Genomic DNA, 27,906 nt, shown 5'->3' with positions numbered 1-27,906 from the left:
GTCCTTATACTTTACCCGAGTTGTATCTGCTATGTACAATTGGCTACACAAAAAAATTTAAGTATTATTGATTTTAAATCCATCAGTGACAGATAAATGTAGAAATTCGTAGTGATATACGAATGATCTAATGCAGGTGTACACATTTACTACGATAAAAAAGCTTTATCAGATAAAAATAATACATAATTGATTATCTTCGAAATATTTAGTTACTTCCGTTCAGAATGTACCTATCATATTAACAAAGTTAAAAAACAAATTAGAAAAAACACCCGGAAATACTAAGCAAATATTTGTCAGTCAGTACCGTTAACTGATTAATTAATAACACTTATCAATTAATTTGAAAAGATAATTATATTAATCATCTGGTATCACTAGATATTTAATCTACAGATAATAGACACACATTTTGTTGGACCTCCCGTTGCGTGGGTAGCGGTGAGGAAGGTAAGTTAGTATTTTTGTAATATTTTGAGTGAAGTTTAATTAAGGATAATTAAACTTCAAGCTATTTAGTAAAATATGTTAATCTAAACTAAATCAAACCTACAAAGGATTAAAGTGTTTTTGATTTCTTTAGTGCCCGTCATAAATACGATAATAATCTTATATGTATGTACCTCCCTATACCTGCTTCAATAAAATGTAGAGCACGTTTGATACTGATTTAAAAATACCTACATACATATTTTGATAGATTTGCAAATGTTAATCTCATGTATAAAAATTATTCCATAGCAAAAATATGCCAATTATGTCGCATTTTATAATACTCAATCCTACAGTCCCTACACTGATCTTATAGGCATTATTCATCATAAGCCGTCTTCTGCATGTTATAACAGAACCGATTAAAATTAAACCATAATGCCTATTTAAGTATTTACATGTGTCATAGATGCGCGGGTCACGCTTGGGTCTTGCAACACTCCTATTAAGTGCAGTTATAGCACTAGGGAACACCGGTAAGTACACTAGAGATATAATATATAAAATACAACCACCGTCAAAATGCTTTATACGCGGAGATGGTTATATGGGATGGTGTAAGGACTTAAAACATTGTTGGCCTGTTTATTCAGCCTGTACATTGTGCAACCAGTCGCTACTTTCTAGCTCACCCTTAATTTAGTCCATCTATTGCTACTTTTCCGAGAGGGATTTTTTCTCAGTTAACGCATTAACTGCCAGCCCGCGCTACGCGCTACGAGCGTAGCCAATTACCACACTTTCCACAATTGTCCGCTACTACGATGAGTGAACCCACCTAACGGGTCGCTGGCAGTGAATGTGTTAAGTTAACAGTGAAGACAACTTGGTGTTTTCTATCCAAGCGCTCCTGTTATATATAGTTGACTCAAGCCTATTTACTCAATTGACTTATGATCTCAATCTCATTATCAACTGAGGAGTCTTTTCAAAAGGGCTATTTCTCTATGAACATCATACAAAAATAATCCCTTTTTAAGAGACACTCCTCAACTTTGCTACATATTTTAAACATGTTATAAACTTTTGCTGGTTTTGTACAGAGGACCTGCCATGTCGCGCCCGAGATGTTGGCATTGCCGGCCGCTCTATAGTCTGCGTATGCGACGCTACATACTGTGATACCATAACGAGAGAGGTCCCAGCACCTGGCACATTTGTCGCTTACACGTCGAGCGATGTAAGCAATATTTAGTTAAGCATTTTACACGGCAAATTTTTGCAGAGATGCATCTCCGTAGAATAAACTAGAGGGGTACACGCCATAATTAGTCTCCGCAATGTGAAGCATAGCAATACCTATACGATTTGCGGTCACCACATACAAGTGCTAATAGTGGAGCCGCACCACTTAAGCATCCACTTAGTTCTTTAGTTGCATCCACCATTTTATTTATACAATACATTTTTGCGCGCACAGTTCGTATATGTATACCGATATATAATATAGGTAACATATAATATAACTTTAAAGCACTGAAATACTTCATCAATCATCAATATTGCTAGTCTCTATTAGTGGTTTGATTTTGGTAGTGTGCCACTTGATCAAAAACGTAACAAACCATTATTTCAGGCTGGACAACGATTCGAAAAAAGCTTCGGTGTGATCGAGACAGTGTCGAATAGTGATAGTGAAGAAAGTGTACCCGACGTAGAAAGTCCGGAACAGTCAGAAGATGAGGATGAGTCAGAAGATGAGGATGAGGATGAGTCAGAAGATGAGGATGAGGAAGGTAGTCACATTTTATTATGTATGAAATGGGACTAAACGTATGTACTAAGTGTCATCATCATCAACCAACACACTTAACTGGACTTCTAAAGTTAATGATTCAAGTCAAACACTACTAGGTGTACTGGGAAATTTTCATTCCCAGCAGACAAAAGAAAATGTTAATCGAAGAAAAATTACAATACTTATGAATCTAACGTTTACTTTTTGCAGAAGACAGTTTAAGACGAGTTGTGTTTAGACTGTACACGATTGTTCGATATCAGTTTATAGAAGGATTTGGAGGATCCGTCACTGACGCTGCAGCTATCAACTGGCGAAAACTATCAGATGCAGCTCAAATTAACTTTATTAAGTAAGTTAAATAACCAAATTTATCTGTATCATTACAAAAGTAACATATAACTAACAGAAGAGATTTTTACATAATGTGTAAAGTAAGACGGGCTATAAAAGCATGTACTTAGAATAAACTTGAAAATTAGCTCCGACGTGTCGAGTGCGACATTATTTTGTCATTAACATGGTCTAGTATATTATTATACCATGGTCATTAACACTCGTGGTCCCGGAAAAATATTGGCTAAAGTGGGTAGACAATTATTAGATGGACATCACAACTTCTAGCAACGCAAGTTTTACGAATTTATCGCATCGACTTTTTTATCAACTGGAACGTCGTTCGATCCACAACGTCAGGATTTTAACCCTGTGATGCCTGCGGTTATATCTATTCCTGCTTCTCTCCTTAGTCAGGTTCCCAAACACCGGGTGTGTGTTGTTTATTAGTGAGATTCAAGTATTACTGGGGATCACGTCATATTGTTGAATTGTGGATACTTATATGAGATAAAACCCCTATTTTTCCATATGTATAGTGAGGGTTTAATAATGACAAATGAATTAAGATCTTAAAAATGTTACCTTCAACAGCTAAACAAAGTTTGTCAATATATTTAAAACTGTATTATTTTTTTCAGCTCATACTTCTCAAGTACCGGTTTGGAATACAACTTGATACGAGTGCCTATAGGAGGTGCAGATTTCTCGACACACCCCTACACGTACAACCAAGAGCCTTGGTACGACCATGCGTTGTCCAACTTTACTTTGACATCCGAAGACTACTTTTATAAGGTAATTTACGGTTCACGTGGGGCGGGGACAAATGGGAATACACCCTAAGAAAAGGTTTAAAAATCGTAAAAATAGATGGCACCATAAATAAGGGGTCTATATTGGGTTGCATAATAATTGATTGTCCTAATGTAATGTGACGCATAAAACTCATTTCGCATAATTGTTATTGTGCTGAAACTAATAACATTTCTGAAAAATTATAAAACAAACCTAACCTAATAGTCTTACTAATTATGGAGCTTTTTTGCCGTAACGCTGCATTTTGAGATGGAAGCAAGCCACTTTGCACGATGATAGTGGAGACCAAATAAAACTATTTTTTTCGAAGCACCAGTAATTTCGTCCCTTAGGAGCCGAGAAAAAGCGAGGTCTGTTAAAAACAGGAAAAAAAATCTACAACGTTGACGGATCATCCGACTAAGTTAATTTTGGTGTAAATCGAAAGAAAATAACGATGCTTGATGTAAAAAAAATACACAAAATTATATTAAAGAAATATAGTGTTAGTGTGAAAATATAAAAAAAAACCTTTGACGTTTTATTTTTCAAATAGTGTCTTCCACGTTGAAAAATGTCTGAAAATATATACTTAATAATAAAGTCAAACATATTTCTTATCAGAAACTGAAAACCGCATCAAAATCGGTTAAGTAGTTTATAAGATTCATGTTCCAGAAATTGGCCTAGTTTTATTGACATGACGATTTATAATTAATGACTACTTTTAAGTACTGTATTAAGTTCTAACTATGTTGTGCTATTTTATTAATATAAACACACACCTTTATCTATGTATTATATAAACATTTATACGATATATTATGTTTAAATTCATTAAACAAATTATGAGGCATTGTGTTTAAAAGTAGGGCTAGCACTTTAATCCGTACCGAATATTGGTCAAATCAAAGTTGTAAAGTTAGTAGGTATGTACGTTAAAGTACGTATAATAACTTAAATAATTTTATAAAAATATTACATTTTCAATATAAAGTATATTTATCTGTAAAAAAGATCTACATTTTATTCTCTTTTTTATTTCATCCTCTAGTTTAACCAGTTTAGCCAGTATGAATGAAGCTGAAGTTGAATAATCTTTTTCTTGTGTATAATATCATCATATCAGCCTTTAATCGCCCACTGCTGAGCATAGGCCTCTCTTCGAGTACGCCACTTATCCCGGTCCTGAGCCAATCTCATCCAGAAGTGACCCGCAATCTTCGGAATGTCGTCCACCCAACGAGCCAACGGACGCCAGGCACTTCTTTCGTCTGAAAGCGGCCACCATTCCGTTAACATTTTGGCCCACCTGCCATCACTCTGGCAACATGTCCCGCCCAGCTCCATTTAAGTTTGGTGATGACGCATCCGACGTCTTGCATCTTGGTGCGGCGTCGGATCTCGACATTCCTCACTCGGTCTTGAAGTTTGATGCCGAGCATGGCGCGCTCCATGGCTCTCTGTGCCACTCGGATTTTATACACAGCCTCTTTAGTGGGCGTTCATGTCTCGGCACCGTAGGTCATGGTAGGTAGGACACATTGGTTAAAGAGGCGAGTTTTCTGGCATTGTGGAATGTTAACGGGTTTGAGGATGTCCGCTAGTTTATTGAATGCCGTCCAACCCAGCTGGATTCTCCTGGAGGTCTCCTTCTGCTGATGTGTTTGTCAAATGATAGAATATATCCAAGATACACGTATTGCTCGACCGCCTCCTGTCTTTCGTTCCCAACCCGGAACCCCCCGGTTGGAATCGATTTACTAGAGATGTTCGTCATAACTTTAGACTTGGACGTATTCAGCTTAAGATCTATTCAAAGAAGCATGGCTTTCAGCCATGCCTTGAAGATCTTCCAAGGACTCGGCAAATAAAAAAGGCGGCAGGTGCGACAAGAAGACACCATGGATATTGATACCAGTTCTGTCCCATGCAAGCGTTTTTATGACGTCGTCTAGCACTGCCGTAAAAAACTTGGGTGAAATGGTATTCCCTTTCGATAGATATTGGGTTACTGAGTTTGTAAAGCCAAACTTGCATTGTTGCCGAGGTATATAGCTCCTAGAACAGATCCACGTAGCGATTGTGGATTGAGCAGCGATGGAGAGAGTCCAACACCGCCCAATGCTCGACACTGTCGAAGGATTTTTCGTAATCTACGAAGGCCATGCACAGGGTCCGGTTGTACTCGTGACTTTTCAAGCAGTTGCTTTACCGCATGTATATGGTCGATTGTAGAGAATCCGCTCCGGAAACCAGCCTGCTGAATGGAGGTTGGCATTCATCGAGGATACAAGCTAGGCGGTTGCATAAAACTTTTGCAAAGAGTATGTACGTATGGGAAAGGAGGCTTATGGGGCGAAAATTACTCGGCTTCGATATATCTCCTTTTTTATGTAAGATGGTAACTATGGCAGTTTTCCACATATAAATATATAATATACATATCCCTAATGTAGATAAATTAAGTACCTTCTAATTTACGTATAATTTACTATGACTTACACGCCTTTTGGACTATATAAGACGAAAAATCCCATATAAATAAAAGTAAGCCATCTTCTGAAACTTTTATCTCAAAAACTGGCGAACCGATTTTGATACGGTTTTCGTCATTTAGTAAGAAAAATATTTGACTTTAACCAAAAATACTTATTTTCAGACATTCTTCTAAGTCTAGGACATTATTTGCAAGAATAAAGCGCAAAAGAAAAAAAAATGGTTTTTAATAATTTCACACTAATATTGTTTGAAAAGATTTTGTATTTATTTTTTTTACGTTAAAAAAAGCGATTTTCTTTCAAATGATGTATTTTTTTTTCAATATTTTTTGTTCCCTGAAACTTGTGGATTTTTTTTCTTTTTCCTAAGAGACCTCGCTAAATCTCGGCTCCTAAGGGGTGAATTTTTGGGTGCTTCGGAAAAAATCGCTTACTTTGGTGTCTACTATCACCATGCCAAGCGGCTTGCTTCCACCTTAAAGTGCAGCTTTGTTTTCATAATATGCATGACTATAACCTACCCTATTATTCTACACAACCTATGCAAAATATTTTCGAAAATACTCTTTGTTTCAGCTGGAGAAAAATTATGCTAAAAGAATTTTATGCATAACATTACATTAGGACAATCAATTATTATGCGACGAGATCGGCACCCATAAATAAGGATACGCCTAAAATGCCTTTATTATGCTCAAATTTTATGCTTTACGGTTGTAGGTTTTACGCTTAGAAGTCATAAAAGCAGTAGGTGACACACATTATACGTATAAATCTCAATTGGAAAAATAGTATAAAAAGGCATGCGAGGAACGCGGTGTTGTAATGGAACTTGTTCGTCTTGAATATTTCCTAGTATCTGGTCAAACAGAATGGCCACTCTCCACTCTGCTCCTAATTATAATATGAGGCAGCTAAACAATGTAAGTAGTTGTTTTTTGGAAAGCATTGTACATATCGCAAAAATGTATTACATACACCAATTTTATTTAAGTAACTTCTATGCCTCTATCCTACAGTCAGATGCAGACACTAGGATCTAAACTATCTAAAGAGACATAATACCTAAGTATTAATAATAAATTTCATTTAAACTGTTTGAATTGAATTTAAACTGTTGTGAGACATACTAACATTGAACAATTTTACGGTTAAGACTCACTTGTTTTTAGTCACACGCGCGACATGTTTGTCAAAACAAGTGAGTCTAAACCGTAAAATTCAATGAATGACCACACTCTAAAAACACACCCCGAATTATCTGGGGCCGCAAAACTAGATTTCAAAAATAGATTTTTTGGAAAAAATGTAATTCATTAGTAGTTAGTACCTACATGACTAGTTAGGTGTGACTATTAGCACAGAATAAATAATAGTACTGCCGTACAGAAAGGAAACTTCCTAAAAAACCGAAGATTGACAGCGGTTCAGGGTCGAATCATGCTGTCCCTTTCTAATATATGGCACTATCCCTTTCGGCTATCCCTATCATTATCTTATCTGTGGTCGTGCACGCAAAGGGACGTCAAGTTGTGTCAACCCTAATAATTGCTCGGAGCAATGCTGAGCCGAGCGGAGCCAAGTTTGGCCGAAGTCAGGAGTTTCGCACCCCTGCTATTAGTTAGCAAAGTTATTATATTATTACTAAGGAGTCTTCAAATTTCAGTTGCCTATGATCAAGAGAAGTCAAGCGGTTGCGACCGACGAGGTTAAGATAACAGCGAGCACCTGGTCCCCGCCGGTGTGGATGAAGACCAACGAGAGGATCACTGGCTTTGGAACTGTTAGACCCGAATACTACCAGGCATACGCAGACTACCATATACGGTGCGTGCATTTATAGGGTTCCTTATCTCAAGGAAAAAAACGGAACTCTTATAGGATCACTTTGTTGCCCGTCCGTCCGGCTGTCTGTCTGGCAAGACCCTTTATCTCGGGAACGCGTGGAGGTATCCAGTACCATATACTCAGGTCTACAGTCCTTTGAAGCTGTGAAAAAATTAAACTTCTTAGTTAACGGAAAAAAAAATACGGCCGTTTATTTCGCAAAAAACGTATATTTCGACACTCTCGAGGGAATCAATATTTATAGGGTACTTCCCGTTGACCGAGGTCTATGAAATTTGGCAAGTAATATTGTCTTACACTACAATTAGGTACAGGGAAAAATCTGAAAGCTATAAACTTGTAAAAAAAAAAAGAAATTGGTTTATTTTGAACGGAGTCCGCGGTGGGCGAATCCGACTCGCACTTGTCCCCTTGACGACAGTAATTTAAACATATAATTAATGTTAATTCATAAACTGGAGATAAATGTAGGACACTAAACTTAGAAAGGTAATTTCGGGCTAGTAAATATTTCCTGGAATTTATATTCTCGCCTTAATGTTACTAGCTTTAGCTTTGCAGCCCGTATTATTTTTAAGCGACATAAATTTTAAGGAGAAGAATTAAAATGCTATTATTATATTTTTGTGTCAATTTACGTTTCGAAGTCTTATATAGCAGCAAGGGAAAGGGAACAGTATCTATAATAGGCACAAAGCTAAAATACAAAAATAGTAAAAATATCTAAATAGGTAGGTATACGGTAGGTATATAGGTACGTTACTTGTACCTATATGTTAGGATTGTTAAGCAAACAAGGCATGGAGTAACGTAGGTCATTTTAACCTCCTGAGACTAAATGTACATTACAATGTAGGTACATATTTGTGCAACCTAATTTGAACCTTTCATTGATAGACCGGCGTTTCGTAGACAGTGTTTCTAAAACGCTCCCATTAAAATAATGTTTTAACTAGTCTAAAATTAAGTGTTTGGGTTGAATTATATATCAAAATAATCTATAGAAAAAAGTGGTTGTGATGAAGTAATCTGCAGTGTAAACATAAGTTGCAATTAAGTACAAAACACAAAAACATTAAACCAACAGAAGTGCGCGCGAAAAAACACGATCGTTTCAATAAAACGCGAAAGATGTATGAAATCGTGCAGCGCTTACGCCATTTTGGAGTTTGAATGCGCCGGAGCTAGCTTTCGGAATTTCCGAGAATTGTAATGAACTTTGTTGAACTTTTAACCAGCGCACACGATTTATAACTCTATGAAGACCAACCGACACTTACAAATACTCAAAATGTTTAATTGTCCAGGCTGTGATTTAAAAGTAGACAGAAATGAGCGCCTCTTTTGCACAACATGCAAATTGTGCTACCACTATTCATGCGTTAACATAACGTCGGCAATGTTTAGAGAAAATCAGCCACGGTTCAAAAAAGAATGGATATGCCCTACCTGTGTTCAGATTACACGACGCCCGCGGCGGCGGGATGATAATACCCCTGCGTCCCCGGCGGGTCTGAGACAAATGGAACGAGAATTGGAAGACGCTAATAAGACCAGTGACACGGACATTTTGAATGTGCTGGGCGGTGATACAGACACAGACAGTACACCCACTTTTTCCACACCCTCAGCACCCCGACAGGCTAAAACCTCACGTGCAGCAGAGGTACCTAACGCAGATAACATAACCTTTGATAGATTTAGCCACCTGATTAAAATGGAATTTGAAGCAATGAGAGATACTTTAATAGAATCTATAACGAACAACATTAAGCAGACCCTCGTAGCTGAGTTTACCTCAAAAATAAACGATCTTAAACTAGACATATCTCATAACACATCTACGTTAACCCAAGAACAAGGACGATTGCAACAGAGCATAAATGCAACTAGCGAACTGATAAAAAAATTAGAATATAAAAATTTAAATTTACAAACAGAGTTAAATGAAATTAAAAACAAGGTAGAAGAAAAAGAACGAAAAACGACTGATGTAAGTTGCCTGAATAAAAGAATAGTACTATACGGTTTGGATGAGTACCCTGAGGAAAATTGGCACGTACTTATACAACGTGTAACCAATGTGTTTCGTGAATTCTTGGGCACAGATATTTATCGAGGACTTCAAAAGAATAGGAAAGCGTGGATACCGAAGGCCCGTTCAGATAGAACTAATAAGTAAACGTATGAAAAACTACATTTTACATAACAAACACATTTTTACGAACACAGGCCTCGCAATCTCAGATTTTTTGGACACCGCGGAACTGAAAAAAAGACATACACTTAGGGATACCATCAGAGACGCGCGTAAGCGCGGTCTGCACCCGATAGTTAAGCAAGACAAAGTATTTATAAATGGCTGCGAATACTTACCACCTCCGACTATGGAACATGGACAACGTTGTGCACCTGTTGGAAGCCCCAGACCCCACTCTCTGATGAACAGCAGCTCTTCTGACTGCACTAAAAGCTCACGGATAACTCAGCAACCTAACAATGCGTACACGAGCGCATCGTCGCACCCTATACCAGAGAGCTCTTTGATAAATGACGGGTGTAGGAGTAATTTTCGTTACTAACAAAAACTTTACAGTCTTGTTTCAAAACATGCAGAGTCTCAATAATAAAACACACATTTTAGAGAGCTTTTTAGAAGATCATTATTTTGATGCACTGTGCTTAACGGAAACCTGGATGACGTCATCACATCTAGATCTAATTGATATTCCAGGATACGAAGTAGCCACAAGCTTCAGCCGAAGCGAACACAGCGGAGGAGGAACTTGTATTATGATTAAAAATGATATAGAATACATTGTAAGAAATGACATTAACACATTATCGACTGAATTTGTATCCGAATGCTGTTGTATTGAATTACCTAAATTAAACACTATACTTATATGCATCTATAGACCTGATAGAAATATTGAAATATTTTATAATTGTATAGAAACCATATTAGAAAATATGAAACATAAAGAACATAATAAACACATTGTGATAGGGGGTGATTTCAACATTAATATGTTACAAAAATCTAAATATTCTCGCCGCCTTTCTGATCTTATGCTGACCCTTAATCTGTTAGAAATAATTAAAGAACCAACGCGAACAACATTAAACTCTGCCACTTGTATCGATCTAGTTTTTACTAACAATAGTTTGTACGATACTTTAATCAAAGACTACGGGCTATCTGATCACAAAAGCATCATTTGTAAATTTAAGTATCAGTCGTACAAGGACATAAACAGACTTAATAAACCTTATATAACTCATAAAAGAATCCATAATCTGAAAAACCAAACAGCCTTTAAAAATGAACTCGCAAAAATCAACTGGAGCCAAGTACTTACCTTTAATAATATAAACGATAACTACAATATTCTAGGCGATATTTTAAGGAAAATATTAAACGAAAAAATTCCTATCACACGCCTGACTGTGAAAAGGAAACCAAAAAAAACCTGGCTTACCCAAGGTCTCAAAATATCTTGTAAAAATAAAAGATTACTAAAAATACATGCTTTTACATCTAATAGCTACGTCCTTACAACACATTATAAACTATATACAAACATCTTGAAAAAAACAGTACTAAAATCAAAAAGATTAAACTACATAAATGAAATGCAAAAATCAACAAATAAAACGGGTGCATTACATTTGTTATAATTACTTTTCATATATTATTGTTTGTTATATCGTTATTTTGAATAACGTAATAAATGGCATACTACCGTAATACCTAATTAACGGTATACATAATGTTATAATTGGTATAATGGTCATAAGGTATATTTACACTTGGTTTAATATACATTGCCATAAATATTACATACTCTAAAGCATATTATTTATTATAACAAGTGACATCACATAATTATTTGTGTGGCATAATAGTTGCATGACATAAATGGGTTAGGTTAGGTTGGAACTGCGACTCCGCACCAACGAATAACTACCTAGCAAAAGGAGGGTTAGGTTAGGTTAGAACTTTGACCCTCCGTAGAATAAAATATTATATCAAAAAAATGGTTTAGGTTAGGTTTGAACTGCGAGCCCCGCAGAATCGAAAACCGTGAAAAAAATGGTTAGGTTAGGTTAGAACTGCGACCTCCCTAAAATAAAATAGCTAGCAAAAGAAGTAGGCCTGCGTACTACTTATAAAAAATATGTTAAACTTTACGTTATTGTCTTATTATTGAATGAAATATGACAATTAATGTTATACAATATATGTATTTATACTTGATAAAATTGTATGAAGTATTACGTTATACAAAAATATAATATAACAAATGTCATTATAAAATATGTCTATATTCTATTTATAAATTATATTACAATAGACATTATAGCAATGACAGTTTAGATGAAATCACAATATAACAAGGGAAACGTATAATAAAAATTACATTATAACATAAAATAATATATAAAATGGCGTTATAACAAATGTATGATAGTTTTTTTATAATTATATTAAGCATTACACACCCGTTTTATTTGGGTTGGGTGGGTAATGTGGAAAATTATAAATAATCTAAAAAATTATGTGAAGGTGAAGAAAAACCTAAAAATTACAATCGCGTCACAGAATATTACAACAGAAAATCCTCACCATATAGCAAATACCTTTAATAATTTCTTTGCTTCAGTTTACCATAGTCAAAACCCTCACGATAACACTCCTGAAAGTCCTGAAGTCATCCCACGCGGTCGTCCAGTTCGTACTCCAGTTACTACTTCTATGTTCTTGTATCCAGTGTCAGAGCTTGAGGTTTTTAAACTTATTCGCGGACTTAAAAATACACATAGCACAGGAATTGACGATATTCCTTCAACATTAGTTAGATTATGTGCCACTGAACTTGCAACACCACTGTGTATGCTAATTAATCAGTCTTTTAATGAAGGAGTGTTCCCACAGCAACTTAAGGTATCAATAATAAAACCTATACATAAAAAAGGTAGTACACTGGACACTAATAACTATCGGCCCATAGCACTGTTACCCACCCTTTCTAAAATATTCGAAAAATGTATGTGTAACCGAGTCTACAAATTTCTGGATAAATATGAGGTACTGGACGACAAACAATATGGCTTTAGAAAAAATCGGTCAACTGCCCTTGCCCTAACCAACTACACACAGGAGATCATGGAAACCGTAAATGACAAACGCCTGGCCGTGGGATTACTCTTAGATCTTACAAAAGCATATGATAAAGTTTCACACGAGATATTGCTAAATAAGCTATACGGGTCAGGAATTAGAGGCATAGCTTATAACTGGTTTAAATCTTACCTGGAAAAGCGAACGCAGCTTGTTCAGATAGAGTACCTAAATCCATCTAGCCATCAATTAGAATCGGTTCGGTCTGAAATTACAGAAATGAAAGGCTCAATCCCACAGGGTAGTGTTTTGGGCTGTCTTTTATTTCTGTTATATATAAATGACCTACCGAAAGAAATTGATGCCAAATGCACTTTATTCGCAGATGACGTCTCCCTCCTTTTTAATTTTGACAGAATCGAAAATTACAACGTAAAGCTAGCAGATACCTTAAATCATATTAATCAGTGGATGCGCGACCATAATCTCACAATAAACTCAAATAAAACCAAATTAATTCAATTTTATCCGTATCAAAGAACGCCATTACAACTAAAACTATCACTTAACGAAACAGACATTGAAGAAGTAGAACATTTCAAACTCTTAGGTATTACACTTGATAACCATATTAATTTTAAAACTCATATACTATGCACTAAAACCAAAATATCCCAGTTTCTGTATGGACTTTTTATGCTTCGCAAAACTACAAACTTAGCAACAGCTCTAACCGCCTACTATGCCTTCGCTAATTCATGGTTACGATATGGGATCTTAACATGGGGTAATAGTACAGATGCACACGACTTATTCGTGATGCAAAAAAAATGTGTTCGTGTATTAATAGGAATCCGAAATTGGGAAAGTTGCAAACCTCATTTTATTAAACTTGGCATACTCACTCTACCATCTATATATATTTATGAATTAGGCATATATGTAAGAAAAAACATTCATTTATTCCGAGAGCTACCAAATAAAAGACTAAAATATAAGCTTGAATTACCCGTCCCAAATTTAGAAATATACCGAAAAAGCCCTCATTATGCAGCAGTCAAATATTACAATCACATCCCGAACTATATAAAGGCAGAAGAAAGAGACACGGCATACGCAAAAAAGTTGAAATCGTTCCTTACAGAAAAAGCGTACTACTCTGTCACAGAATTCCTTAATGATAGTTTTCTTAAGTAAATTAATATCAATAATTTGTATACATTTAATTTTAAGGCTTGTTTGTGTTCCTTAATAATTTGGTTGATACTTAGCTTAAGAAAATGCTTGCAACACCCTTCTGGGGTCCATGAGAAACTTTTATACTTTTGTATTTTTTGTAACAACTGCTTACCATGGTGCAATAAACGATATTATGATTATGATTATGAACCTTTCATGAACCAAATAAAGTAACATTTCTTTTGTTTCATTACTTTTTGAAACAAACGAAATTCGTTCTAATTTACTTAAAGAATAAGGTTCGAATTAAAAAATTGAAAACTTTATATGGTGGGTCCTAGGAGGTTAATATTTCAACATTTATATATATTGACAATTTGGTATAGATTCATGGAAGAATACGAAAAAGCTGACGTGAAGATATGGGCCATCACCACATCGAACGAACCTATCAACGGCTTCCTTGGTGCATTCTTTGTCAGCTTCAACTCCGTGGGATGGTCGCCACAGAACCTGGTAAATATATTGTACAACTTGTACACCTACAAATTAAATTATTTCAGCGATTTACAAATGAGAGACCAACATGCAACAGCATAAAACTAAACTAAACAATCCTTCACAAACAAACAACCGACTGGCCATATATTAGTTTAACAAGCCATAATTTTATGATCTTCATCAATAGTTCCACTTCATCAAATTGTACAGAGCAAATGCACGAGTTACCTACTCGTACCTACTATATAAAAAATACCTAAATCACTTTAAGAGTATATTTGAAAAGTTCGGTCGATTTCTCCAGGGCGCCGGTTTTTCTATAACTCCGGGAAAGCGCAAAAAATCAGAAAAACAAACATAGTTTTGCTACATTTCAGGGTCGCTGGGTGGCGAACAATCTCGGACCGACAGTGCGCAACTCTCGCTTCAACAACACGTTAATTTTGGCAGTAGATGATCAACGATATAATCTGCCGTATTACTTGCTCGGGGTATGTACTGATTACTGATAGGTACTACTTACTATTCTTACTAATGAGAGTGATGAGCTGATGAGCGACTCTATCCGTATTCACACGTGGTGCATCCAAAGAGCAAATACCTACTATTAAATAACATTCCCTTTTTACAACATGGTCAATTACCATGTCTTGCGGTTAAGCATTTATGACAGGCATTGTTTCCTTTAAAAAGTGGATTATGTTAATGCGACACAGGTGCATACCTATACAGCAGGCGCTCGGTATTCCGACGCTCGCCAATCCGGTAATCCGGCAATTACCGACTCAGGTGACCCCTTCTATAACTAATATGGTAGTTCTCACAGCCGAACGCCGGATTACAGAGCATTTGATATGTAGAATTTATTTTCAATATAAAATTATTTCGACAGTTCCAACAATCGGCATAGGGAAAAAAATTCAGGAGCCGGATTACCGAGCGGCTACTGTGTGTAGCAGGGATGTTGCGGATGCAGATTTTTTGACATCCGCGGATGCGGATGCGGATATTTAAGGGCTCACATCCACGGATGCGGATGTCAAGATTAGGTACTTAAAAAACGTCAAATATTACATTTTAGTATTTTTTGTTTAAAAAAGACGATGATGATGATGATGATGTTTTAAAAAACGACACGTTTAGTATTTGAGCAATAATATAGGTGCGTTATATTTAATAAACACTAAACAGTAACTTTTGGCCGTTTTTTTTTTTGATCTAGACGATGTCGTTATACTCGTTATAGGTAATGATGAAATTACCTAGCACTTACGCCGCCGCTAAGACGTATACGTTTCTGTACAGGCTTGTTCGACATCCGCATCCGCATTAAGCTCCGCATCGATTTTATGCGGATGCGGATGTTGAGAATAATGCGGAAGTTCCGTGGTTGCGGATGCGGATATTCGCAACATCCCTGGTGTGTAGTAACGGGAGACCTACGCAGTTTACCTATCATTTTCGGAATTATTGACAATACAATTTTTTTAGATGGAACGGGAAGATCCTAAATCTATTGAATACATTGATGGCGCAGCAATACATTATTATGGAAACTTCATACCTCCGATTATTATGACTGCTATACAAAACCGGTATCCTGACAAAATTTTGCTTTCCACGGAAGCTTGTGAAGGTAGGTAAATTTCCTATTAGTAATACAAAAATCTAAATAGAGTCAGACCAAGTTAAATCTGCAGCGATTTTGGAAGCACAGACAAGTGCACAGGTATTCTTCTATGAAATTAGGACGTTTTTAATAACACTTGCAGTCTGTGCTATAAAAACCACTGCAGCCTTAGCTTGGTTTGACTCTACCTCGTGGTATTGTGAAATAAGAAACATGTTTTATATATTAATTCACGTTTATAGACGCGTCTATCGCGAATTTATTTTATTACCTTTATTTACCGACGTTTCGACGCAGGTTTCACTGGTCGTGGTCGCGTGGTGGTGGTGTGTTCAAAGTTTTGAATATTACATGTTTTATAGATAGAAAAAACCGGGCAAGTGCGAGTCGGACTCGCACACGAAGGGTTCCGTACCATTATCTATAAAAACGGTCACCCATCCAAGTACTGACCCCGCCCGACGTTACTTAACTTCGGTCAAAAATCACGTTTGTTGTATGGGAGCCCCACTTAAATCTTTATTTTATTCTCTTTTTAGTATTTGTTGTTATAGCGGCAACAGAAATACATCATCTGTGAAAATTCATCACGAGATACAGCCTGGTGACAGACGGACGGACGGACGGACGGACGAACGGACGGACGGACAGCGGAGTCTTAGTAATAGGGTCCCGTTTTACCCTTTGGGTACGGAACCCTAAAAAAGTAATTTTAATTTTTAACAAGCAGAAACGTCTGCGAACGATGCTATTAAGCTTAGAATAAATTTAAATGTGGAAAAATTACTGTCTTGGGTGAGACTTGAACTCACGGCCTCTGGATTGATACTCCAGCGCTCTGCCATTTGAGCCACCAAGACCTCAACCTCATCCATAGCCAGCAAACCTTTCCACCATATTATAGGTCAAGGGGACCATAGCGACATCTACCGCAAGAGTGTTACACTTCTTAAACGGCTACCGGAGTTTCATATTGGAAATTCACCAGTTACGATGTGCTACCCATACTAATTTTAATTTTTAACAAGCAGAAACGTCTGCGAACGATGCTATTAAGCTTAGAATAAATTTAAAAGTGGAAAAATTACTGTCTTGGGTGAGACTTGAACTCACGGCCTCTGGATTGATACTCCAGCGCTCTGCCATCTGAGCCACCAAGACCTCATCCATAGCCAGCAAATCTTTCCACCATATTATAGGTCAAGGGGACCATAGCGACATCTACCGCAAGAGTGTTACACTTCTTAAACGGCTACCGGAGTTCCAAGTCATATTGGAAATTCACCAGAGCCCAGCAGCAGCAGAGAGATTCAGAGGCCGTGAGTTCAAGTCTCACCCAAGACAGTAATTTTTCCACTTTTAAATTTATCCTAAAAAAGTAGTTTGGTTTGGAATGCAGAAGACGCTGGTTCCGCCCTTGATCACTTGGTCACCTTTTTACAAGCTTTTATTTAACTTGAAATGTTTGTATTGTATGTTCGGCACAAATCTTGCAAGCTGAATTACACCCACCCCATTATTCATTTGAGCTAAAACTTCACATGTAGGTATGTTGGGTGACAATGCAATATTATGGTACCATCGAGGTGATCAGATGATTGACACAGGAGGTGGCCATAGGAACTCTGTGATAATTGTGATAAAACAACGAATTGTGTTTGGGTTTCAATAATTTCGATGAGTATTAATACTTACCAAAAATTAATATTTTGACAAAAAAACTTATTCTGTCGTATAGTTATGAATGTTATGATTATGACATCTATTTCAGTCTACACATCTGTTAAGTTACGATCAAGTTACAAATAAATACAGATTGAAAACTAAGTAGGTTAGGTAAATACCTACCTAATAGAAAAAGCATGATAATTGATTTTATTAATATATATTACCTAACTAGTTGCTTGCTTGCTTTGGTTAAGTTTGGTTTGGTTTGATGACCGATCTGTGATTTTCCGACATTTTTCCGAAGTACGAGTACCTACTCTAATTTATCCACATCTACAAAGGAAATTGTTTTTTTTTTAACTTACGATATTTAATAAAATGTTTAACAGGTCCAATGCCTTGGGACAGGGAAAAGGTTGAAATAGGCTCATGGGACAGGGCCCGCAAATACACAAAGAGTATTTTACAGGTAAGAAAAAAAACAAAGTAGTAGCAAAGTCGTGATCCTCCAATTTTTTTTTTTAAATATGACGCTGCGGTATGTACTTATAGCTCTTAAACCTCGCTTAGAGGTAGATAAGTTAACTATGTATAATGCTTTATTTTAAATCTTTATAGAGATAAGCAAAGAACGCCATACAAAACATTTTGCCATAACGTATATTACCCAAAACAATAAAAAAAAACATTTTATATTGATGCTTTGCATGCGATATTGTTTACGTTTTTCTGTAGGGCTAATATGGTCGGCACTTCATCATTTGTCACCATGCCTGTCACGTTCTAACAAATATGTAAGTGCGAAAGTGACCCATGGCACGACAGGTGATAAAAATGCGACCATGATACCGCTTCTGGTAACATAATGTTAACAATGTTACACTACCTATTCTAGGATCTCAACAATTATGTGGTCGGTTGGATCGACTGGAACCTTTGCTTGGATCCAGAAGGCGGTCCAAATTGGGCCCATAACTACGTCGACGCACCCATCCTGGTATACGGGGACCAGGACGAGTTCATAAAGCAACCCATGTTTTACGCGATGGGACACTTCTCAAAATTCATTCCAAGAGGCTCAAGGAGAATTCAGTCTTCGCGAAGAACTTTTGCTACACTGCAAAATGCAGCTTTTTTGAAGCCTGATGGAAATATCGTGATGGTGCTACAGAACACGTAAGTTACACATCCCGTCCCACAGAGAACAGACACCAGTGCATAGACACATATCCTTTTGTTCCTTCTTAATCTATTACGAATCTACTAAACCTACTTAACTATTTTTTTGATAAACTTATACTTAACTTAGCCTCATCTCTAAAAAGTTATAGTCGCCTCCAGAATCTCGCGAACTAAATTGACATGAGTTTGACAAATAAAATTATACCAGGAATAGCAAAGAAAAAATAGTCACGAGTATATGTCGATAAAATGATATCGATAAGTAAGATATTGCACTTACTACCATGTGATAATTGTTTAGGGGTCACAAATGATTTGGATTTAAATGAATGTGACGAGAAAAGTGATGGATTCGATTGTAAGATTGTGACGCACTTGTGACGTTACCAATCAAATCAGGAGGTGCGGATGCGAAATTGACAAATTTCAATGTTAGTATGCAGGTTTGGAGGGAAGTTGTTTATTTCAAGACCTCGGTTGTCGCCATAAATCTAAAATTGGTGATTTAATTTTGTACATGTGGCCCGTAGATGAGATTGATCTATAATTATTAAAATTCTGACCTAATTGTCAACTTGAATGTCCACTTTAGGGACTGGTCTTTACAATCGAAGCAATAGGGATCACCGAAACGATTTAATTTTTGCGTCCACACCACACAAATTCAATGCGAAATTAATCACATTGTATGAAATATCTCCCCATCTGGGCTGGCCTTATTTGTATTTTGAGCCAAAACCACTGTTTCTATGTTATCACCTAAATTGTTACTAGCTGTAATATTTCCTAACACTTAAATAAAATAAAATATTTATTTAATTATAATATGTTTTCCCAGGGTGCGTAACGGTCCATATAACAACTTTTGATATATTTTTAGTCGATATAACGATTGAGGGAGATAATGCACTTTTGCTATAACAATACATGGTATATTCTTAGAGAGTCTAACTATCGTCAAGTATAATGAACTTGTAATATAAAACTTCTAATCTAACATTAACAGCGTATAATGTATATGTGATATAATTATGTTCCATATAACGCTCAGTTGGCATAATGTAGTACTGGTATAATTTGTAATATTTACTACTATTATAACAACCTACGTATTCGAACTTAAGGCAGGTCTCAGTTAGGTACGACGAGGAGCGAAGCGAGGAGGAGTGTTAGGTAGAACTGCGACCCTACAGCGCGCGAGCCGAGCGAGCGAAGCGAGCGTGCCGCGGTAGCGGCCGGCGAAGCGCCAGAACCGACTTTTTTTATTATAACCTCAACTTATTTTTATACATTATACCATAAATACTTATAACAAATATTCATTATATCCAGTAAACCTTATATCGAATAGCTTTTATATCGATTAAACATTATACCCAATGAAAATAGTTATTTTATTGTTATATCAAAAGTTCATTATACCGCTTAAGTGATTATACACCATGAAATTATACCAAAAGTTGTTACATATTTTGAAAATATATCAAAACTTGTTATACGGATCATTACACACCCGTTTTCCCAATATCCTTGTCTCTATTACTATAAAATTGCACAATTATCGAAATACGAATAGGGCTTGCAATTCGAATATTCGAATATTCGAATATGTCGAATATTCGACCTGTTTTGATATTCGAATATTCGGCCGCTCAGGTTTCGAATATTCGAATATTTTTTATTACTAGGTAAAATCTATTTTCATCCGTTATAGTTACAGTTTCTGTGTATTTTGCCGGGTATTAACAGTGAATGAGGAACCGTAGGTACCCAAATGCGAAGGAAATAATGTTTTTACTGTATTCCTCTCAATAGGCTTCGTGAATACAGTTAAACCTAACTCAATTTCAAAGGAAACGAAATCAAAAAGTATGTTTTATTACGGTGCGGCTAATGCTTTTTCTAGGTACAAGTAACTTTACGTAAGTTTTAAGATAAAGGGTCATTTTGTTTATTGAGTAAAATCGTACCTTAAGCGAATATTCGAAGTCTAAACCTTGCCCTTTATCGCAATTCACAAATTTGATCATACCAAACCTACCGAACTAGTTCTAACCATGCACCTTTAGCTAACATATAATCCACCCCGTAGTTAGCCAACTTTTTCCCTTAAATATTCCAATACCAATTATATAACTTATTATATAACAGCCGACCATTAGGAATCAAAACTAAACTTGCCAAGACTAATAAAGTCAATAAAGATTCAAAATACAATGGAATTAAAGGCCATTTTACAGGCTTCTTAACGACAAGAAGTTAATTTAAATCAGAAAATGATTAGTGATTAGTTGATTACCTACTAAAATGTTTTCTCTCTTACATACGTGTTTGGATGGTTAAAGTTATATTAATTCACGCAACGACGCATTTATAATAAAAAGTTTTATCAAGAAATATTGAAAATGACTAATTTTTGCGGTTTAGATACTTACTTGCTTTTATAAACGTGGGTATTTCAGAGTAGGATGATAAAATCTAGTCAATAAGTGGATTTCTGCAAAATATCATTAATTTTAGCAATATGTGGAAAAAGCTTTTGAATAAAACTATAATAAACCGATTTTTCGTTCCTTTTCTTATTTTTTTTAAATATTCGAATAATTATTCGAATATTCGAATATCTCGTCAGAAAAAGTCGAATATTCGAATACCTGAAAGTTTCGAATATTTGCAAGCCCTAAATACGAAACAATATTTGTAAAATAACTTAACAAAATTACTTTCGCGTTTTGAACACATATTAACTCACATTCCTGACCCTGTGTCGAAACGTTGGTAAATAATTAATAATAAATAAATAAACAAGGTAATTGAATAAAATTCGCGTTAGACCCGTCTATAAATATGAGTTAAAATTACTTAAAAATACATTTTAACTGACCGCGCAATAGTACCGCCCCTAGCGGTGAATTTTCGCGATATTCTCTAATTCAAACTTTTTTGAAAATATCGATATGAACAGCACTGGCCAAACTGTGGTATCATTTGTGCACAATGACCTGTCAATTTAGTTCGCGAGATTCTGGAGGCAACTTTAATATAAAATCTAATAGGTGATACCTATTCACGGAATAGAGAATTGCCTTTCCATTAGGGTTTCCGGTTTTTGGCATTTCCGGCTACGAACCCTTAACTATAGTTTCGTCATGTCCGTCTGTCTTATAGTTTGTACATTTCTAATAGGCCCCGACGGCTAAACCTTTGTCTATTGCTAAATAAAACCGCTTGCACTTCCACCTGCATAAAAAATCGTTCGTTCACTTTACCCAGGTAATTGAAGAAGAAGAAAGACATTTATTCCATAAAACACACGTACACAGGACTATAAGATGAAAGAAATAAGATAATTAGAACAACAAAACAAAGAAATTATGTACACATTAAAAAAAATAAAACAGAGAAAATAATACACACTTGGGCCCAGCAATGTGTGCCGTAGGGAAAAGGCCACGTCTCAGCATATTGTTGCAATTTGCAAACGAGGCAAATTACAACGCTGGTATTCTGCCAAGGCCTTAGGGAGTGACATTAAATATTAGTAAAATATAAATATATATATATAGAAAAAAAAACATAATAATAAAGTAAGTGAAAAACAAATTAATAGTTATTTCGAGTTTAAAAGCAGCATAAAAGAAAAAACGGGCGTAAAGAAAAAACGAAAGCGTTAAAATAAAATAATTAAAATTTTTGTGATTTATTTAACGATATTTTGATAGATAATTGAATTACAACTCCTATGGAAATTGCAATAAGATTCAAAATGAACTAATGGATAAATATTTTGTTAAGATGTGTGTCTGTGTGTGGTCCGTTCAACTCGCCGGCACTCAGTACTACGGTTACTGAGTGCCGGCGAGTCGAACGCTACAGAACCAGTCTAAAATGTGTCATCGAGATGCGTAACAAAGGCGCGTTATCGGAGAGCGCACCTACACTGGTTTTTTGAACGTTGGACTAGCCCGCGCTCAGGTGCCAAATAGAATAATTAAGACCCTTTTTTACAGGTAAGTAGCACGTGCGGTTTTACTTAACAATACTTAGACAAAGCATTAGCCGTCGGGGCCTATTAGAAATCTAAAAACTATACTTACCTTATAGTTATAAAACAAAGTTCCCCGCCGCGTCTGTCTGTGTGTACATGTATGTTCCCGATAAACTCGAGAACTAGGTACTGAACGATTTTTCATGCGGTTTTCACCTATCAATAGAGTGATTCTTCAGGAAGGTTTAGGAGTATAATTTGTTAATGTCTTGTGTAACCCGTGTGAAGCCCTGGCTGATATTTTAGAATACTATATTTTTGATCGCTAGTATTAGGTCCTTACCTATGAAATTGGCGTTTTTGTTCATAGATATAAGTCTGATCCTAGTTTTTTTTTTTTTACAAAAGTACATACACAATTACAATAAAACTACAGTGCACTCAATAAACAACGATTTTACATACAATTAATTGTTATTTTTTATTGTTAAGTGTTCAGAATTAAGCCTTGAAAATAGGTCTTTTCATGTGCTGTCGGTTCGAGTATTAAAATTACTTATATTTTTCTAATGGTACCAATTTTCAAGAAATGGAGATATTGAAAACATACCTTAAAGGTGTCAAAAATTACTGGAAAAATTTTGTTTGGTTTGAATTAGCCATCAAAAAAATATCCGCAAAATTAATTGTATGGAAATTCGTGTTTCGTTGAAATTCTCCGAACAAAACGCCAATTTCATAGGTAATGACCTAATATTTTAGAATGGAACGTAGGTGTACCTATTTTGTGAGCCGCTAATTAGTTGTATGAATTAAAACTGATAAAAATATATTTTACGGAGGGGGAAGATGGCATTCCATACATGTAAATTAAAATGCTCTAACTTTGAAGTCTTTGAACCGGGCGTGAAAAAAATTCAGAAAATAAATACTTTCCAGGATTTTGTTAAAAATCGGTTAAGCTTCTTATTAAAACGACGTAAGTGCCGCGAAGATACGCCCTTTTGCTTGTATGGCTTTTTTATTGTATGAAGGTACGGAACCCTCCATTAAGCGTGATCCAACATACACTTGGTCGGTAAGTATTATCCTTTAAAAACAAGAGATAGCATAATCTCTAGTTCACAAAGCTTGAGAGTGAGTAAGATGAAAAAAAATGAAATGAACTAACCAATGTGAAAATATTCTTTGGTGATAATTTTCTGTACTTCTTTCTACAGGAGAAGCAGTGCAGTGAACCTTCGCGTCGAACTCAGCAACACCCAATACATAGAACTCCTCATGGAAGCCCGTTCCATAAAAACTATAGAAATCAACCAAAATTAGAATATACCACATATTGTAAAAACTTTTTTTATTTCAATACATTTGTAATTCAACAATAAAGCGCGCGGTTATTTTATGCGATAAACGCATTGCGTTTGACGCATACACATAATCAGAATGATCTAATCTAATGAGAATGACACTACATTGTTTTACGCGGTAGGCAGTAGGTAAGCCCCCATTCGTACGAGAGCTTTTTCAACGCGCGTTAAAAAAGCGCTTGAATCTGTCCGCAATCTAAATTCGATTTAACGACCAAGGCTTAAAGTCGAAAATCCAACAACGCTTGATAAAAAACGCCACCGCTGTCGTGTGAATAAATACACATGTATCCATTTGTGTCAATTCAAACGCTTTTTTAACGCGCGTTGTAAAAGCGCCCGTGGGAATGGGGGCTAACGGTATCGCATAAAACAACCGCGCGCTTAACTATATAGCGTAATAACACTAATAACCGATAATCTGAAAACCCTCCTGGATAAAATAACAAATCTCCTCAACGATAAATTGCATGGGATTTGCATTACATCCCGGCATTTGAGCGCTCCTTGAATTATTTGCACCTACTTAGCCGGCAATTATATAAAATCGCATCAGAATCGCATGCAATTATCGGTGAGGTAAGTAGAGGCCTCTTGTTGTTGGATAAGGCTCTACAGACATATCGTATCGTATCGTCCTTATCAACAACCGATAATGTGGCACATTTTCTTTGAAAATGACACCAAAAAACGATATAGGGTGATTTCGAAATGAACACTTAGGAAATTAAATCTAGTATTTATAGCTGTTTACAAGAATGCATCGTTTTCAAGTGAAAATTCAATATATATATATATATATATATATATATATATGCCTTATTATCTTTAAGTATAAATTATTATTTTTAATGAAGGCATGAAGGGTATTATTTGTGGCCCTGGAACCTAAGACTATTTACATGTATTTTTTAACATTTTCAAATACACACAAATAACAATTTCCTAATGTAATGGATTTTTTTGAATTCTTGGGGAAAAAATATTTACCTCAATAATAAATCTGCACTGCAGTAATAAATCTAACTTGGAGCATACTTGTCTGCTATTTATTAACAAATACAATTTGAGATAAATGTGGTAAAACAATTAATCGTCAGTCATGGATGAGATTTTGTCTAAAGGCCAAACTCGGCATAGTACTCTACTTCTGATCAAGCCCTGAGGCACCGGTCCATAGAGCCGAGAGTCAGATGAGTTGCTTGCATTATCTCCCTCTAACCATACATGCCCTCTTGGCACCACTTGGCTTCTCCTTGGAAATTGACCCCTCATTTTATCTCCGGGAAGACCTGTTACTCTTTTGCAGATGTTCTGTTTAGGATTGGTAGGACTTTTTGCAATGACTATATCACCTCGACGTAGCCTTTGAAACCTCGGAGTTATGTGTTCTGTGAGTAATATATTATTTGATTCTAAAGTAGGCTCCATTGATGGGCCTGAACACTGCAACAATGTATAAATCAGTTATGAATGTTGTTTTTATTTGCCTTAAATACTCCGGCAAGCCAACTGTCAGTAGAAATGATGCAAAATTCAAAATTTGTATGGGATTTTCAACTTTAACATTTTCAAAATTTGCCGCCTTTTTCTACTGACAAAGTTGGTCTGCCAGAGTATACTAAAATGATACTTGAATCAATCTACAACCAAATAACCCAATCTGGGCTTAACAAGATAATAAGGTATAGATTGGGGCAATCAAACTCTCACTTTGGTATCTGGGATAAAAGAGAGAAAAAAGTTTACATGTAACTATGGAAGAAATACAATAATTTTTACTATTCAATATTTTGGATGTCTTCATAAGATTAAATAATAAACCTACTAGTATTTACTAGGGTTTAAGGTTTGTATGGCGAATTATATTGAAACATCTGCAAGCTTCTGGCAGTTTTCTGGCATTGTGCAATCAAACGAAACGAATTCACAGATTCACAGGCAGAAGCTATATAGAGATTTATTATATTAGGTATAATGTTAACTTACCATCACAAAATCTCCTATATATTCAAACGTGCAGTGTGTAATACAAGCGTATTGGAAAACATAGCCTATAAAACCACAAGTTTTGCCAACAACTTTTAAGAACGGCATTGTTTTGAAGGGACTACAATATTCAAATTGTTTCTTTCATAACCTGCACATTATCAGCTGATGCCTATTTTCTGGCATATTGTCTTACAAAATTGTAAAATGAGAATACTAAATATAGTTCTTATGAGTTACCTAAAACTGGATAATCAGTATTTCTTTAAATAATAAAATTATCCTACACATTCGTAATCGTATTTCGTATTTTAAACGTCATAGACCATAGACAATCAAACTGACAGTGACAGTTGCCTTCCCCGTTGAGGACTCCACAGACCTTTACGATATATCGGTCCATCAGAGTGAGATAGGGCGGTAGTTAGAATGAGAAAACCTATACTGCCCTCCTTCCTAAGCTGAATAGCGCTTTGTCAAAAACAAATTATTTTGAAAAAGGAATTCTCAGTTATAGAAACTAAAGTATAAGTTAGCAATGAATTCTCTTTCGAGATAGCGCTATTTGGCTTAGCAGGGCAGTATTAGCAGCCATGTCAAAAGTTATTGAACAAGCGTAGAAGACATTTCATTATTATGAGTAGATTTCGCCATTCTATTTTTTTAATTCACATAATAGTATTTTATACAATCGTGATATAATAGAGAGCTTTTCAGTCGAGTACCGTGTTTTGACAACGAAGCTTGCTGAGTTGTCTAAGTAAGAATTTCATTATAGTTGACTGGTCAATTTCATTATAGTTGACTGGTCAGTTTCATTATAGTTGACTGGTCAATTTCATTATAGTTGACTAAACTGTATCGAAATGAATATTATAGTTCAGTTGGGAGCCCACACATTAAAAATACCCAATTGCAGTTTGGTATAAGAAATCTTAATTCAAGAATTATAGTCGACGAGTAGAAAAAAAATGTTAAGCTATTTAAGTAGCAATATGTGGGAGTTGTACAGTAAGCAGCAGAAGTTGCTAAGCGGGTGAGGTGTTCAAAATGATCTTGACGCGTCTTTATTATTAATTTAATTTAATTTAATTTAATTTAATTTAATTTAATTTAGTTTAGTTTAGTTTAGTTTAGTTTAGTTTAGTTTAGTTTAGTTTAGTTTAGTTTAGTTTAGTTTAGTTTAGTTTAGTTTAGTTTAGTTTAGTTTAGGTTAGGTTAGGTTAGGTTAGGTTAGGTTAGTTTAGTTTAGCTTAGCTTAGCTTAGCTTAGCTTAGCTTAGCTTAGCTTAGCTTAGCTTAGCTTAGCTTAGCTTAGCTTAGCTTAGCTTAGCTTAGCTTAGCTTAGCTTAGCTTAGCTTAGCTTAGCTTAGCTTAGCTTAACTTAACTTAACTTAACTTAACTTAACTGTTAACTTAACTGTTAACTTAACTTAACTTAACTTAACTTAACTTAACTTAACTTAACTTAACTTAACTTAACTTAACTTAACTTAACTTAACTTAACTTAACTTAACTTAACTTAACTTAACTTAACTTAACTTAACTTAACTTAACTTAA

The 27,906-nt window shown here is 35.6% G+C and overlaps 2 protein-coding genes and 1 non-coding gene across 3 annotated transcripts; 1 reads left to right on the top strand and 2 right to left on the bottom strand.

Moving 5' to 3' along the window:
- The first annotated feature begins 884 nt into the window (after positions 1-884).
- On the top strand, positions 885-24,337 carry LOC134806496 (lysosomal acid glucosylceramidase-like). The gene is made up of 12 exons (XM_063779772.1): positions 885-971; positions 1,539-1,675; positions 2,072-2,231; positions 2,444-2,585; positions 3,211-3,367; positions 7,535-7,695; positions 14,407-14,536; positions 14,899-15,012; positions 16,013-16,157; positions 18,209-18,288; positions 18,715-18,995; positions 24,210-24,337. Exons 1-12 carry the CDS (start codon positions 905-907, stop codon positions 24,313-24,315), a joined length of 1,680 nt encoding a protein of 559 aa, XP_063635842.1. The 5' UTR covers positions 885-904; the 3' UTR covers positions 24,316-24,337.
- Trnad-auc (transfer RNA aspartic acid (anticodon AUC)) lies at positions 17,240-17,312 on the bottom strand. The gene has a single exon. It is a non-coding gene; the product is annotated as a tRNA-Asp (tRNA).
- A 1,046-nt stretch (positions 24,338-25,383) lies between the features above and the next one.
- On the bottom strand, positions 25,384-26,628 carry LOC134806266 (mitochondrial inner membrane protease subunit 1). Its single transcript, XM_063779495.1, has 2 exons — positions 26,346-26,628; positions 25,384-25,802 (listed from the first exon to the last, which is right to left on the bottom strand). The coding sequence occupies exons 1-2, from the start codon at positions 26,451-26,453 to the stop codon at positions 25,446-25,448; spliced, it is 465 nt and encodes a 154-aa protein (XP_063635565.1). The 5' UTR covers positions 26,454-26,628; the 3' UTR covers positions 25,384-25,445.
- Positions 26,629-27,906: the final 1,278 nt, after the last annotated feature.

The sequence above is a fragment of the Cydia splendana genome, chromosome 3 (genome assembly GCF_910591565.1).
Source record: "Cydia splendana chromosome 3, ilCydSple1.2, whole genome shotgun sequence".
In the NCBI taxonomy this organism is placed as follows: domain Eukaryota; kingdom Metazoa; phylum Arthropoda; class Insecta; order Lepidoptera; family Tortricidae; genus Cydia; species Cydia splendana.
The sequence above is the reverse complement of the archived record's forward strand: the minus strand, read 5'-3'. Positions and strand labels throughout refer to the sequence as shown.

What these genes read in the sequence shown, in the direction of transcription:
- LOC134806496 (XM_063779772.1), top strand. Translation starts at nt 905, where the DNA reads ATGCGCGGGTCACGCTTGGGTCTTGCAACACTCCTATTAAGTGCAGTT. An exon ending in CCGAAGACTACTTTTATAAG is followed by an intron (nt 3,368 to 7,534) that starts GTAATTTACGGT and finishes TTCAAATTTCAG; the next exon opens with TTGCCTATGATCAAGAGAAG. An exon ending in GATGGTCGCCACAGAACCTG is followed by an intron (nt 14,537 to 14,898) that starts GTAAATATATTG and finishes GCTACATTTCAG; the next exon opens with GGTCGCTGGGTGGCGAACAA.
- LOC134806266 (XM_063779495.1), bottom strand. Translation starts at nt 26,453, where the DNA reads ATGCCGTTCTTAAAAGTTGTTGGCAAAACTTGTGGTTTTATAGGCTAT. An exon ending in ATATAGGAGATTTTGTGATG is followed by an intron (nt 25,803 to 26,345) that starts GTAAGTTAACAT and finishes ACATTGTTGCAG; the next exon opens with TGTTCAGGCCCATCAATGGA.